A 16934-nucleotide genomic window follows, 5' to 3' on the forward strand; every position below is an offset into this window, starting at 1 on the left:
GGGCTATTTCCAAATTGCCACCCAAAGAAAGAGTCTAATTCAAAACTGCAACCACCTGCATCAAAAATTCCATTTTATACTAGTAATTAAATCATAGAATGGAAACATGTTAATTTATATCTGATCAAAGCAGCTCTAATTTTGAATTTAAAATAGTAAATATGCAAACAACGCGCTCTAAATGCTAAACTTAGCCAGCATCAAGCATCTTAATTGTCCGTATCATTGCAATAGCTAATTTTTTGCCAGATAGAACACTGGAATCTTCCGATTTTTATTCAACCTCCGTAACTAGCCTAATCAAAGTCAACCATTTTTTCAGAGGTTCAGTTCAGAGTTATGGATACAAATAGAGATGTGTCGAATCCCTTCAGCTGGAAGGTACCCCAGGAGGTTATCAATTCAGACTTCCCTGATCCAAGATCAAGGTGCTAACAGCATTGTCCAGCCAAGTTTTAAGTACAATTAAACAAACTTATTTATAAAACTGACACTAAAATTGCACATATGAGGCAAGAATCTCACAGTTTTTCAGAATATTTTCTTCCTTCATAACAGCACTACAAATCTCCAAAGATCCAGACATTTCCAGTGTTCAACATGAATTTATGACTTAAAACTTTTTGCATCGTCATTTCTGCATTACTGTTGACCAATTCTTGGATACTTATACAAAGACTTCTTCAGGACCAACCAACACACCTAAAAACTCACACATGCATTTTACTGTATATTAGAAAGTTACCCTTTCCCCAGACAGGCTACTCACCCCATGGCCCAACTTCTTCTGGTAAGTTTTATAACGTAGACCCAATCCTAGCAAACCAATACCAACAAACAGCCACAATACTTGAAACAGAGAAACACAGAAAAAGTTGTGTTTAAAGTAAGAGAAAAAAGCGTTATTATTGCAGTTAAACAGCGCTAGGTACACTGTCATTTTAAGGGGTGCCATTCATAGAATGGGGAACGTATACACCTAAATTTCCACATATACCAGAGATAACACCATTCCAAAGCAGTGTACTTTTGAGTATGTGTATGTGTGCAGAATATCTATAAGTGTCCAGATACATTCTCCAAAACACAACAGGCTCAGCAGATAAAATATAGTAAAACCCCTTAGAATATTTATGTAAAAGTAAATACATGTAATGAAGAATTCACTATAGGAGATGAGTAAGAGCACCATGTAAGTTTCCCAGTGTTTTCCTCTCTGTGTTCCAGGTATGCATTTGTAGTATACAATTTTTATTGTATATTATTACAATGCATGGAATAAAGTTTAGTTTACTTTGCAAGCCTTTGGATGTCAGAAAGATGTGATTCCCGCCAGACCTCTAGAGCAGCCCTTTGTTTGACACATTCTTGGAAAGGCACTGTGGCATCACAGAATGCAAATTGAGAGCCTTCCAGATTGCCCCTGTAGCCTTCCAAGTAACAGCAGTGGACACGTAACAGCTCTCAGGGTTTGGCACACTGTATGTAGTCTGATGATCAAACCTCTCTGCAGTTATTTCATTTCCACAGTGGCAAGCGGTACCTACAATGATTTCAGTAATTCCAGTTTATCCTTTCATCAAATCTTTGGTCAGATATGTAATTATTTTTATGCAAATTTTCTGGAACAATTCTGTGTTAAATTTAAATAAACTTGAACATGCATGAAGCATGTCAGAAGAAGTGACATGCTATTTACATTAGTAGGTGTCCAGCAATTTCATACTCTGCCAGACGCAAAGGTGCTTAAAGGGGAAGCTGAGAAACAACACAAGTCTGGGCATGAGGAGGAAGAACAAGTTACTGCTGTAATGTCACAAAATCAGCTGAGCAAGGGCTGTGCTTTAGGATAGGCACTGAAGTCTTTACTCACTTTGCAGAAATGTTTTTGAGTGGTACTATTTAAACCACTTGCACTGGTGCTCACGTTGCTCCTAACACACAGATTCTCAGGGGTCACATTTTTCTGGCCCCCGAGTATATAGGGCAAAGACCTTCGTAAAGGTTTCAGAAACAGCACTGAAAAGCAGTGAAGCACTAGTATCTCCGCCTTCCAAATGAGGTATGCAAATGATAAGTGATTTGATCCAAAGTCACAGAGGAAAAAATAGATGCAGGAATTTGAACTTTCAGCTCCCTCATCTCTGTAAGGTTAGCATGTCCCAACACCTAACAGTTTTTCCCTCTACCAAACTTCACAATATTGACAGATGTTTTCCTTAGAAAAGTCAAGATAACAATAAAAACAAATCTGAAGCTCAAAAGCTTGTAGAGAAATACTTGAAAACATAATTTGGATGGATTCCAGAGGTTCATAAGCCAAAAGGCAGTAAAACCTCAAACATTATAGTGTCTCTTCATACCCAAGGAAAAAAGCAAACATCTTACACATCATCCAGAAAGTTGGGATCCCTAGGCACAGTTCACAGGCAGGAGATGACAAAGCTTTCCTGAGGATAGCCCTGGTCTGAACATGCAACAGGGCTTCAGGACTGCATAGTGATGTCAGCCACAACAGGCTTTGCAGGACTGCCTCCTCCCACAGGAGAGGTGTCACCTTATACAGCAGCTCCTGGGCCAGCTGAGTCTCATCCCACTGCCAGCCAGCTCACACAGTCCCACAAAAGGTGTCACACAGAACCGCTTCAAATCAAGATACCGAAATGGGTGGAGAAATCATTCCTATCTTTTGTATGCACGTGATAAATCCCAACATCCAGGGAGGTCCCCTCCTCAACTGCCAAAATGAAATCACAAATGATGCCAAATCCATTTTTACATTTTCTTTTTTCCCTGGTTCATTTATACTGGTCTCCATTTAACACACTCCACGAGGAATAGCCTCTCTCTCTACCATAATCACAATAAATCCGCTCCTCAGTTAGTATAGAAGGAGCAGGATTGGTTAGCATATGAGGAGTGGAGGCTCCAGAAGCCCTGGAGGTATTTAAGAGGTGGATGAGGTGCTTAGGGACACGGTTTAGTGGTGGTATTAGCAGTGTGAGGTTAACGGTTGGACTTCATGATCTTAAAGGTCTTTTCCAACCTAAAAGATTCTATGATTATTCTGTCATCATTAAAATTGGAACTAGGGCAATACCATCTACAAGTCTAGATTTAAAACTAGCACCAAAAAATGCATTTCTAAAACATCTGAGCAAAACACTCCACTGTGTTACTCTCTTTCCCAAAGCGTATTCCTAGAGTCATGGAAGAAAGGAAATAAAATTATACTTACGTAGCTTAATATAGTATTTACTCTTTTTGAATAGTGGCTTTTGGTTGCTTTTCACGTCAAAGACAGAGCTAAGGTCTTTCTTGGGTGCTGTCAGAAAGACTACCCCAACACTTAACATGATAAACCCTGTGAAAACACAAGTCATTAGTTTCTTCGTAGAGCCTTAACATCTTACACACTGCTCACAGATGCACCATTCATAAACTCCCAGCTGTTGTGTTACATCCAATCTTATTGCTCCAACAACAAAGACAATTCAAAGCACACACACGGATAAATGCTGTGCCCAAGGTAGTAACGCAGGCAATACGAGATGTATTGATAGAAGATCCTACTTATCACTGTCACAGTATTCACCTCAACTGTGCCTGCAGCACTTCAGAAAGTTTTAATGTGCACTGCTGTACCTGTTGACATATGCATTGTTTCCAACCAAGGGAGCTAGTGACATTAAACATGCCACTAATGACAAAGATTTCCAAAAAATAAGTCAAAACTAAAAAATTATTTAAAATGCCACTGACCACCTGTTTCATGCAAAAATAATGAAGCTCAAAATTATATTGTTTAGGTTTGTTTGTTCGTTCTAAACTAAGCTGCTGCTAAGATTTAATACACCTGAAACAGTATATTGATCCTGATTTGTGCTGATGACTGAAGCGCAGACCTAACAGTAGAAGTGTCTAGCCAAAGACCCCTTCGCACTATGAATTCTACTCTAGACTACGGTGAGCACTGGAACAGGCTGCCCAGAGAGGTGGTGGGGTCTCCTTCTCTGGAGACTTTCCAAAGCCGCCTGGACTTGTTCCTGTGTGATTTACTCTAGGTGATCCTGCTCTGGCAGGGGGGTTGGACTAGGTGATCTCTAGAGGTCCCTTTCAACTCCTACCACTCTGCGATTCTGTGTGAATCTGCAAGCTCCAAAATACAGTATTTTGTGGTCTTTCAGACCAAGCACGGGGGGGCTATTGACATTAATGCAACTTACAGCTGTTCTTGCTCTTCCCTTGCAACCCAGCAGCCTAAGGATCATGATAGGAGCAGATAGCCTTGTGGTCCCCGATATCAGGCTGCACTGGGTACTAACCAAGCAATCCTCAGAACCTGTCTCATTACTCGCTATGGAAACGCAGAGATATTCCAACTCTTCTGGGTCCCACTACTGCACATTATAGCAAATCTTTCGGCAGCCCTCCCCACCTCTGTGTATCCTAACAGTAGCTTCCACACAACCTCAAGTACACACAGCCAGCACACTCAAGCAAAGATCGATGTGCAGTAGTTTTGGGGTATTAGATCAAAAAGGCTAGCACACAGTAGATAAATCATGCTAAAATGCTTCTAGGCCCCAGTGGACAGCTACAACTCTCAGCTCAGCACAGTGCTTTCAAGGCTTACTGGAATTAACCAGGACAAGAGCAATTAAGTTACTCCTACATATTACAGAACCTTAAATTAACAGCTTGATGAAAAAATACAATGTTGATTGTAGACGTCTATTATCTTGGCAAATGAACTGCCCTGTCACTAAGATACAAGTAACACATTCTTATACAGAAGCAGTTGCTCAACGGTTTGTTCTAGACCAGCGTAAGCAGAGCACGGCGGGTTGGGCAGCCCGTTCAACACGTCATCATCTCGTGTTCTTGTGCTCCAGAGCCAACAGCCTCAGCTGTGCTTTTTAAGAACAGGCAACTAAGCACACCTACGGATACAATTTAAAAACTAATAAGCAACTTCGGTGCACTAACTGTTGCAATGCACTGTGATGGTATCTTTTCTTTTCAAAAGGTAGTTCAGACGAATGGTACAAGCTCTTTTCCCACCCCTTATGAGCTAAAGGATACAATCACCTGCAAAGAAAACGTGAGGGCATTATGAATTCGCTAAAGAGCTCTGCTGGAAAAGCTGTATGTCCTTAATATCTTTGTGACGTAGTTAATCAGCTACACAAGTCACGTTTTACTTCAGAGTTATAGCTGAAGATGAAATAACCATTACTCAGTATTTTCTCATCACCCTTGTTGCGTTAGTCGTAGTGAAAGTTTGCAAACCAGGAAGCTGGGTCTAGTACAATGAAGAAGGGGCACACACAAAACCCTTCTCAGAGGCAGAGTGATTCAAAGCCATTAAAGCTGATGGCAGAGCAGGGACCCAACCCCTCAGCATTACATTACATCACAGTGAAGCAACACAGAAGTTTTGAATATAATGATCTTACTTTCATTGTCACTTTTCCTGGTGCAGTTCCCTACCCAAACTGCGGCAAGAGAAAGGCAGGATATTGGACAGGAGGAGAAAGCAAGAAATAGCACTTGCACCTGAAAGAAACCAGAAAACAAGCAGTTTGCCAGAAAGCCAAGCTGCAAGGGAAGAAGCCCAGCAACAAACAATCTTAAGGTATAATTTGCAAATCTTTGATAAGCAATGGGATGGCATCAAAGAGAGAAACTGGATTCACAGGTGGAATATAAATTCAGGTAGTGCCACCAGCTGAGACGGGTTCAGATCACAGTTTTCTTTTTACCAAAGAGAAAGTTGGGGCCATCTCTGTGTTACTGTCCAGTGATCCTGCCAGGTGAACTACTCACAGGTGTGTATTTCAAAGGAAGTGTCAGAGAGGGATTTTATAGAACAGCTGTTCTTTTGTCAAAGCTTTACTCAGGAAAGCATCTGATGCCCCTCTGCCAAATGTTTTCTTTATAGAAGTTCAAAAAATAAAATTAAATTGAGATCACTGTTTCTGTGGACTCCCAAAGTGCTTTCAGAACAAAGAAAACTGCAATAAATGTAACATAACTCTCCTTAAAATATAACAAACCCCTGCATTTGATCGCTGTAATATATGAAACATAGGGAGACTAAGAAACTGGAGTGACAGAAAGCGGTTGCAAAGACATTTACAAAATCTAAAACCATTGGAGCAACAAGTCAAGCACAGCATTCATTAATCTTTCTCAAACAGAATATAAAATAACGGATCACATTTTAAAGTGTGCCACACACTTAGCACAAGACAACGTGTGGCATTGTTACTGAAATATGCTACTGAAACACATCAGTACCTATTTAAGAACATAATTCTGGAGATGAAAACAGAAAGGGTTGGTTTCGTTCCCACCTCCCCACCTTCACCAAGGGATCATTTTACTACAACTTTTATATTTACTCACCTCAATTCTTCCTCATTGTGAAATACCTGACAATTTCTTTTCTTCCTCTCCTGTTTCTGAAACTGCAAGCTTATCAACATTCCTGCAAACATGCTGGTGTGTCCACAAAGCATAAGGTAGAGCCACACGGAGATGAAGCTCAGGTCTCAGATGCAGACTAGATAGATCAGTAGGATGCTGCACCTTGCTCCTCAGAGCCGGGCTAAATAATGCACTGAATTACGCTACAGTCCCAGTCACATGGCCTTCATAAACCCCTGGGTTTCCAGAATCTGCACTGTTACCTAAGGTACCACACTGCTCTCTTAGATTGTGAGCATCCAGGTGCATTCACACCCTGGATTGCAGTCATACTTTTAGGGTGACTGATGAATAGATCTCTTCCTCAGTTGTGTATTGAGTTACCGCTTTTTTTCACCTTGGCATCTTCCCTCAACTGAATTCCGTTTGCTGCCCACATTTTAAACTACTTCTAACAGCAAAGAAACAAGTAGATTCTTTTTTGCAGGTCTCACTAATTTTCTCATAGAAACCCTTACCACAGTAAATCCAATAGAAGCTGAGCCTTTGGAAACACTATTTATCACTATTTTAAACATCTGGTTGAGGCTAAAGCAAGCGTATTTGTATTTGTTTATAGTAATAAATTACCTAAAAGAAGGTGGGAGCTTTCTCTAGCGTAAATTCCTCCAGGTACGAATTTATAAGCTGTACACCACACACAGAAGAACAATTCAAGAACATAGGCAAACATAGCTGTAGTCATGGCTCTCCCGGGATGCAGACAGCTAACAAAGCGTCCAGCCAGCTGAGGCCACACACACATAGTAAAGACAGCAAGAACGTTGCCTGCAACAGCAGCACTCCAGGTGGGTAAATAAAGGAGACCGGCCGAAGACGCTAAACCTGTGAAGGGATAGAAAAGAATAAAGTAAGTCACAGCTGGGTATATTACCCGCCACTTTCTTTCCTGTCTAAGAAAAAAAGAGAGTCTGGAAATAGAACTGTGCTTTGCAGCCACGAGACCTGCATCACTAGAAGGACAGTTATTCCCAACAGCCAAAGACAGCATCTTACTTTGCCCAGTACCTCATTCTCTTAAAGACTGCCTATTCAGCTGAAAACAGTACAGCGAAAAGACAGCAGAGAAGCATCGTCAAGAGCCAAAACTGAACAGTTTTTCTTACACAGAGCTCACCCAGCACAAGAGAGGGATGATGGAGCTTTTAAGAGATTAATAGGTCTGTCTGTTATGAATCTCCTTCAACATAACATAGAAAGAATCAAATAAGTTAATGTGAAGAGAAAGCATATCTTTCCCTGATCTCCTCTCCCTCTAGACAGCCAAATGATAGGTAAGAAAACAACTATCAATCTTCTACTAACTGCATTTACCACATTGTCTTTAACTGTGATGGGATTTGACCCCAAACAGAACACTAACCACCACAGAAACTCACTAACAGGCCAACTAATTTTAAGACTTTATTGTAGGTAAGAAAAAGTTTACTAACTTTCACATCATGATATTAAAAATGTTTCTATACATTTGATATTTTACTCTTACGCATCAAGGCTCTGAGCATTTTAAAATGCAGTGCTTGAATCTGCTGAAGAGCCATTCTGTACTCGTTTTAAATTAGCAATGTGCATACATCAAAAATGAAATGCTCATACTCATGTTACAATCAACACGCACATTTCTTAAAACTCATGTCTGCACCAAAGGGCAAATTATACAGGCAACTAATGGTTTAAGCATTGCCAACTCTTCTGACTTTCCTGACAATTGTTATATTGTTGTTCCTGACTAGGAGAAACTCAGTTTGCATTAAATTTCTTGGCTTCAAGGTTGTGGAAAATGACTTGAAAGTATTGGCTCTTAAGTGTTCCAACAGAGAAGGTGAGCAAGAAAAATGCAAAACATAATTCATCATTTCCTTTGGTCTCTGTATTTTGATATGTCCCAATTTCTTACTAAACATTTGTAGGAAGTACTGCTTTATCGTCTTGATATAAACATCTACAAACAATTAGCTAAGGACAAAAAAAAAGCAGCAGATATGTGTTTTTATCAAGCAACATTTATACCACTACATTTTACTCTGGCCTACAAATTCAACCAAGCTGCATCCATCCATCCATCCATGCTGAGAAGGTATGGAAAACATACCTCTCCAAAGTTCAAGAGTATTGTCATCTCCACCTTCTTGCTCCACGCATAGATTGTTCCACAGCATAGCTATACTATCCTCCTGAACATGAATGTCCAGATCCAGCACTTGAATCCCTCTTCCCACCCCCCAAGACCCACTGTACACGGACCGATTCTAATTGCTCCAGCAGAACTGCTTTGATGTTCGTTGTTTTACTGACTGGAGATCCTGGTTTACTGAGGAGACAGAGGCAAGCTTCTCTCCAGGTGAACCACCCATTACATTACAAGCTATTGTGCCTCCTGTGGAATTGAGAGGCTTGTGTCATACCAACACCCAAACCCTAGATGTACCCCTACACAATGCAAGCAGTGAGAACTAAAACGCTGCACACGGGAGCAGAACCTCAGCAGGGGCTTCTGAAGAGAACAACACGTCTCTGCAAAGGCCTGGAGGTTTGACCTGTAACCCTTAATCAACTGGTCAGATGTGTATACTACAGTCAGTGACAGAAAAAGACACTTTGATTAGCACTTGACTTTTCTGAGATGTGGTGTAGGGTCAGAAGGCTGGAGTAAAGGGAAGAAGGTAATAGAAACAAAAGTTCTGCACAGGATTTGCACCTACCTACAAGAAACCAGGCAAAACTGGTGACAGAAGACCAGCTCCAAAATGAAAACATTAGTCCATGAGCCAGGCCCAACAGAACTGTACCCCTAATACAACGATAAGGAAAAAGAAATCACACATTATTATTTTATATAGCATTGAAAAAGAAACTTCTAGACATAGAGACAAGGATGCTTGGTATTACTTTATAATCCTTTTATTTTAAACAGAGTGCAGTTTGAGCACAAAATACCGTTATCGCACCCCCTACATTTTCTCCCCTTTGCAGAATATAAAATATCCAGTTGAAAATAGTGGCAGTTTATCATAACATGAAAGCAAGCTACGTTCAGCAGCAGCAGTCCACTGAAGTACAGGGTATGAAAGGCAAAAACAACCCAAAAAAAAGGAGAGGGAGGAACCCACCCCAAACAGAAGTATTATCTTCATGTCAAACAGAGGATCCTACACCATCTAACATTGTTGTCACTCTTGGCTAGCTCTTGTGTGTACTAATTCCAAATTATTAACTACCTCACCTGCCACTACACGTAGTTGGCTCAGAATAACTGATCTGGGCTCTTTCTAGATTTTGGAACTCAAGCGAGCAACACAGCATTAAAGCTAAATGCTTATTAATAAAAACTTTTACAGAAGTATGATTTTATATTGCATATACAGAAGTGTAACACAGAAATACAAAATTGCATGACAATATTATGCACAGATTCATTTACTGCGTATTACAGATGCATGTCATTCATAAGTCCTTGAACCTCAGTCCTAATTTAAAAATTGTTTTGCAATGTAGCAAATCAAGTTTTTTATTGCTGAAATAAAAATCATTCTGTACTAGAAAATTTTAAAATTCATTGGTACAGCCACAATGCTCAGTGGCATCTGAAAGCAAGAACAAATCCACAAGTCCTCTGTGCGAAGTACCTTGTAGCCACTATATTCTGTGCAAGTTCTTATACCATCACCTGGTTGAGCTTTAATTTGTCACCGGCTACAGCATTGGCTTTTGATTACTGTTTCGTTTAAACAATAATAATAAAAGAACACTTACCCGTATGGATTAGGATCAGGACCTGTATGTGGATGTCCACTTACTGCCCATCTAGAAATTAATGAGACCTCCCCAAATATCCACAGGGTGAGGAACATGAGGCTGCCAAAACCAATTCCTGACAAAAGCCAATGAGGGTGAGAAACCATCTCTCTAACTGCATTACCAGTTTTGTTCATTTCTTGTTTCCTCTTGTCTCCACCTAGAATAAGAATAGAAATATAGCTGAGCAAACTGTCAAATCCTACTAGAAAGGGTTACCCAAAAGAAATAGCCAAGATCACAAAATTAGCAGAATAAATTACTGGCTCAGACACAAAAGGTAAGTTATCTGATCATTCATGGAAATTGGTGAGACAGAAAAGCCTCCAATAACATTCCTAGGTCTGTCAGGAAAAGCTACTCACCTTAAGTGCACAGAAATGGCAACATGCCCCTACGATTATTCTTCATACTACTGGAATTTAAATAATTAAATTGGCTTTGAAAGTCAGCAGAAAAGTTACTAGAATTTGTTCAGAGGATTCTGTTCTCTGAAACTCTAAACTCTGATAAGAAAGAAACCTGACACTTTCAAAGAAGCCAGAAATAAAATCCCTTCCTTCTCTTCTCCTTTTTTCCATGCACTTTAGATCCTCTCTCATCTAAGGAGAAAGCAGCGCCTTTAATCACATAGACATGTTGCTTCATCACCTAGGAAGAAGATAGATTCCCTTACTAACCTCCTGCAGTAGATTCTTGTTCTAAATTATGACGAAAGCTCAGGCTCGGTTTATACAATGCAAGTTTACAAACAATACACAAAATACCTATTTATACCCACTTACACAGAGATAAGGTTTTATCTTTCAATTAATTCATTCAGGTTATACTGAGAAGGAATGAACTTCTGAAGATTTAACATGAGCTGCCTTAACTAACCAACCCAACCTGGCTGTCTTCCTTGGCAATACTACCTTCACTGTTTTCAAGGGTGCTTAGCCTATGCCAGCTCTGCATACTCTGTCCAGATGCTCCAAGAACTCAGGCAAATTTTGACCGGGACAATTTGTCTACTCCTCCAATTCTTTCTGTTTGTTTTGCCGCATCAGCTGTTCCTCATATCTGTCCTGACTCCCTTTCTCTGTCAAAAGATATCCACTGGCAGAGAAACCCAAAGAGCAGACTTAATTAGGAATATAACAGGTACCAGAGATATTTCATGTTGGAATGAAGATAACCCATTCTGGTTTTATTGGTCTAGGCTATGCCTCTGTTTGTATTACTGTCACATTATTGATACTGCAATTAGTTGACTGTTCCAACACCAACTTACTACAACGTGTATGAATTGATATCAATTCTGCCATGTTATGGGCAGATGGAAGTACCCCATGGTTTCTGAAGTCTTCAATGCTCATGCATCAGACCTAAAACCAGACAATACTGGGGGAAAAAAAAAACCCGAAGAATCAGAACCCAGAATCAAAACACATATATAGGTACACCTTAGGATGCTTTCGTAACTGCCATCTTAGCTGTAACATGCTTACCTGAATAAATTCGCTCCAGAGCCACTATAAACCCAATAGTCAGTATGACAGTATTGGCAGCTGGTGAGCTCCAGACGGGGTTCAGTGACGTATACCAGATGCGAAGAACAAGGAGCATTATCTTGCCTAGCATGAAGCCCCATATCCTGATGTACCTGTAAGTATCGGGTTTTGAAATAGTGATGCATTGGAGGGGGAAAAAAATATATATAATCTTAACTTCTTGGGGAAAAAAAACAAACAAACAAGAAAACACCTGTTAATATAAAGAAATGTCAGTTACAATCCCATCAGTATAAGAAAATACCTTTGTAAACTGTTTCCTGACCACCAAGTTACTGTTTGAACCAGCAATGAGGAAGAAACACCTGCAGCCAAGATGAACAGTCTAACTGCAGCGTTTGGTGCCTGGTACGATGCTAAGCTTCCTACGAACAAACACACACATACGGAGGTTGCTTTAATGGGCAGCAGAGATCAGTTAATACAGATTTCCTGTGCATTAGTTCAATCTTGTCTGTAATTTGGACAGCTACACCATTCATCTGAAAACATAACACTACAGCTTTTTAAACAAACCACAGAAATGTAGGTATGAGAAGCAGCTGAGCATATATGACATCATAGCAGTTTCCATTTTCAGGAAAAAAAAGTAACATGCAGCAATTATCCAAGACTATATGACTGCGTTAATTTAAGTAGTAAATTTAAGTTAATTTAGTTAATTTAAGTAGTAATTGATTCTGTAAATAGGATACATGGATAAAATATCTAAGCATACAGATATTCCTGAACAGTGCACTTAAATAACACAAAAGCCATAAAATTCCATGTTTGGTGGCTGCTCCTTTCTAAAAAGGATATGGCTTTTGCCACAGTGCACTTAAGTAACTCAAAAGCCGTACCCTTTTAAGAAGGGAGCAGTCAGCCTGCATTGCGCAGGGATTAGTAGACAATTGCCTTTAAAGGGTGTGAACAAGGCTTTCTCTGACCCAGCATCTGGTCCCAGAGCGGTCATTAGCAGCCCATGTCATCTTGTTGCTGGAAACTGTCACTCCCTCAGTCGCTGAAAGAGACCATGCACATGCATCTCTGCCATTTCCCAGGGCACAGTGACCTCACCTCTATCAGCAGTTTTAAACATGTTTCCAACTCAAGTGACTGCAGGTCACACACATTCTCGTATCTTCAGCCAGCATGGCAAATTCTGGCCCAGGACCAGGGACAAACAGCAGAAGCAACATCGTTCTGCTACCAGCCATTGCCTAGGCGAGCATGACTCAAACTTGGAAGAGACGTTAAGCAAGCAAGGCCAGAAATGGAGCTGCTGATTCTGGCAATGCATGCTAGGAATCTTCCAATTGTCTATGTGCTCATTCTGCTTAGAGGAAAAGATGTAAAGCTTAGAGCAAATATGTTGAGATTCCACATGTAGTGAAGATGTATGGACTTCAGCAGAGACTGCATGTACAACACACACAGATTTCTGCAGCTAAATTGTGCTGAAATCGGCAACCCTGCCTCTTCAAACCTTTCATCGCCCGTGCTAGCCAGATTAAAGCCAGCGTGGCTTTTGCCTACTTACAGCAGACACACCTTTTGCTGAGCAAGTACACCCAAAATGTAAATATATCTATCCAAACACGCAAATTTACTGTGCGTTGTCTGAAGACAGATTCAAATAGACACTACCACAGGGGTAGTTCATTGTTTGGTTTTGGTTTGGGTTTTAATAGAACACACAATCAAGTAATACGAAAGGATACAGAAATTGAAACAAAAGTTTTTGAGAAAATAAAGCTTCCTGAACAGGCAAAAAGAAAGATAATGATGAATAAGGGAAGAGCCTTTTCCATTAAATAAAGAAAAACGCAAACAAACAAAACCTCCAAACACCTAGGTATTCTGGTTTTAGCCAAGCATGAAGTATTTCCAGATTTTTTGATTGTGAAACTGAAGACTGAATATTTCCAGTGGAATGGGGTGGAGCGTGCATGGGGTAGATTGTTCTGCATGATTTTGTTCAACAAGCACAGAGGAAGGCCGTGACCTTTATGAGAAGGGAAAAAGATCAAAGAGAGAAAGAAGGAAGAAGTAGCTAGATATGAAGAAGTAAAGAATGCAGGAAGAATCGAAGAATAAGAGCAACAGCAGCACAGTATGACAGGGCAGAAATTTAAAATACAGAATGAAGCGATGAGAACCAAGTAAATGGGAAGTCCTAAAGCCCAGTGCTGCCTGTGCCAGTGCATCTGGATAACTTGAGACCTACAGCAGGAAGGCAAGTAAGAGTGAGAGTTACCATAGGCTGCTAAACTTCTTGCTGGAGAAAAAGAGGGTGAGGAACATGCTCTCACATCTTTCCCAAATGCTAATGCTCACTGTAGGGCAACCCAAAAGGAGAAGACAGAGCAAGTTCAGCAGAGCTGAGACACAATACGGTGTAGACTTGCCAAAGGGTGGCCAATATTAGCGGTGTTTGGGAGATGGAAACAGGAGGGGAATATGGTCACTGTGGGAACGATCCCTATTCAGGCAGGAACAAAGGGCAGGTCACACCTGCATGCAGCAATGCGCAGGCTAGCCCAAAAGTCAGAGGTGTTCAACTTCAGCCTCCCCTTGCTCTGGAGTCCTTCTACCACCACCTCCATTAACACATCCTTTCCCCAGATTACTACTGAGGGTGCTAGCTTTTTGTTTGTACTCAGTAGCCTGAGGATTATGTGACTCAGGTGGAGCAAACAGGCATAAACCAACAAACATTACACACCATTATAGGCCTGTCACTGCTCTTTACTTAGCAGAACAAAAATTACACACGTTTTAGTGATTTCCATCTCCTTCGGCAGAGTGAACTAGTAAACACAGCAAGATGATAGGAAGGACGAATATTAAATATATTCTGTGTCACTGTGACATTTGAAGGCATGCAGGGTGCAATCTGAAGTGCCTACACTCATTACTAGTTTCCACATTAGCAGCTCTTGTAGAAAGCAATGAACTGGGCACTGCTGCAGAAAGCTGAAGTGGAAGATTGCTTACTGAAAAGCTTATTAAAAACCAAGAGAGTATTAAAATGGCTATGACAGAAAGAGTAGAAAAAGAAAAACAACATGGTAATACTATACTTCATCTAAACTGACAAAATCAATGACCTGTGTTTAGTTCTAATAGCTTTTTAGAGATACGGAACAAGAATAAATTTTTAAAATAAAGTCATGCAGCAAAGGGAAATAAGATGATCCTGTTCTGTCTTCTACCAGTAAAAGAAAAAAATTATATGGCAAGTGATTCTCTGATTATCCTCTTCTATTGAGATCTGAGGAGGCAGGAACGGCTGCTTTTGAAAGACACCAGCTAGCAGCAGCATTTTCCCAGTGCGCAGGATGAGACTTTTGTCTCCTCTGAGTTCATCCGGGTGTTGCAAACTCACTAACAAAACCTTGCTTCTGAATGTGGCTGTAGCTGCCAAACCATCTCCCAACAAACTTTTAGAAAATTAGCAAGAGCTAAGACTGGCACCAGTTAGCTGAAGACCAAAGAGGGAATCCCAGCAAGCCTTGGCCTGTGGGATGGGTAGCGAGGCAGTTTTATCTTGAATATAAGATCAAACTTTCTTCCTGTGCAAGTGACAACAGGAGAGGCATCTCAAACTCAGGATGAGCCTATCACCCCATCAATATGCTACAAGCATAGACACACATTTAACAACAAAACAAACCATATTAATGAAAAAAAACCCCACCTGCTTCAGGAAGTAAGTCTACTGAAAAGAACATTTCACTCACAGCAGATTACTTTTATAATAGCCCCAAGCTGTTCTGTAATGTCTCGTCTCTACCCGTTGTCACAGACACAGAACGGCTATACAAAAGGCACCTGTTCTGCCATCTCTCTGCAATACTGAAAACTTTTTCCCTATTGGGCATGACTTGTACTAATTAAAAACTTCTAGCAATAAAAGTGGAATGACATTTGTCTTTAATAATGCAGCACGGGTCTAAAAAACAACACAATGGATGCAACCAATATTCCTCTGACCATACCTAAAAGCTCGAGAGAAAAAGAAAAGTGTGAGTTTGGGAGAGCAGTGACTTATTATTCCTGTGTCTCTTCAGACACATCTGAATTCTGAATGTTTATTCTTATGCCTTGATACCCAGAGATGGAATCTATAACTCACAACATTGCATACTTACCAACCATAGTCAGTCTCAGCAGAGCTAGGATGTACTTATTGTCAGCCAGCCTCCAAAAAGGGCCAATTATCAAGAATATCGGGGAAAAGAAGGCAACAGCAAAAACTTCTAGGCCCGTGAGTGACAGTGTCTGAAGGGGGAAGTAATAGATCATTGGTGGCAGTCCATGGTAAAGAGACCAAGAAATGTAACCTATAAAATAATTAAGGAAAAATAATCATATATTTTCAACAGCATGGTTTCCTGGAGATTACTTTAAAATACACCATTTTATACTTCCAAATGTAAAAGATTAATTGAATTTGAAAGTAATTCAAGTAACAATAGCCACCTTCTGTGAAGAAATAGTTGCTACTTCAAGCTAAATAAACAGATTTTCACAAGAAATAGAAGGCGGGGAAGAAAACGGCTCTTCCCCTACTCGGGCAGTAGTTCCTACTTTTCCCTACTTCACATCAGTGAAGGAGTTCTCAGTCTAGGAAAAGGTCAGTGTTCAGAGGGAACAACGCTGGTTAAATTAATAGTCTCAGGGATCCTCAAAGACAGATTTGTGGCTAAACGAATTGTTCTAGCTCTGCCCTGAAGACACACTGCATAGGGTCACCAGCACCGCACTCCCGACCTCCGCACGTTTGGCAGGAGATGCGCCAAGCAGCTGAGCCCTCAGGCCCGCGGGTCCTGGCGACCACCCCCAACGCCGTGGGTCGCTCGGGGCAGCACCAGCACCGGCTCTGCAAACACCTGCCCCTGCACCTGGCTGGGGCATAAACCGTAACGCCGCAAACCCTAGGCTGAGGCGAGACAAACGGCACCAGGAGAAAAGAAGGACCCGAGGAACACGCTCGGCAGAGGCCATGATTTACCCGGTTCCAGCGGGGGAGCTTGCCTTGAAGCACCTTCACGGGCAACACCTCCACACGGACTAAGCCCCACGGCGCTACGGGCGCCGGCCGTTGCC

The 16934-nt window shown here is 40.9% G+C and overlaps 1 protein-coding gene across 1 annotated transcript in view; it reads right to left on the reverse strand.

The window, feature by feature from the left end:
* Nucleotides 1-16166, reverse strand: part of CWH43 (cell wall biogenesis 43 C-terminal homolog (S. cerevisiae)) — a 26649-nt gene extending 10483 nt beyond the window's left edge. The window contains exons 1-8 of the mRNA XM_010147579.1: nt 15977-16166; nt 12085-12205; nt 11778-11932; nt 10246-10447; nt 9195-9283; nt 7063-7317; nt 3239-3364; nt 770-849 (exon numbers count right to left, since the gene is read on the reverse strand). Of these exons, the coding sequence (XP_010145881.1) occupies nt 770-849; nt 3239-3364; nt 7063-7317; nt 9195-9283; nt 10246-10447; nt 11778-11932; nt 12085-12205; nt 15977-16130 (1182 nt within the window). The 5' untranslated portion in view covers nt 16131-16166. The remainder of the gene's footprint in view (nt 1-769; nt 850-3238; nt 3365-7062; nt 7318-9194; nt 9284-10245; nt 10448-11777; nt 11933-12084; nt 12206-15976) is intronic.
* Between the last annotated feature and the right edge of the window lie 768 nt (nt 16167-16934).

This window comes from Eurypyga helias, unplaced genomic scaffold, assembly GCF_000690775.1.
Source record: "Eurypyga helias isolate BGI_N326 unplaced genomic scaffold, ASM69077v1 scaffold8362, whole genome shotgun sequence".
Taxonomy (NCBI): domain Eukaryota; kingdom Metazoa; phylum Chordata; class Aves; order Eurypygiformes; family Eurypygidae; genus Eurypyga; species Eurypyga helias.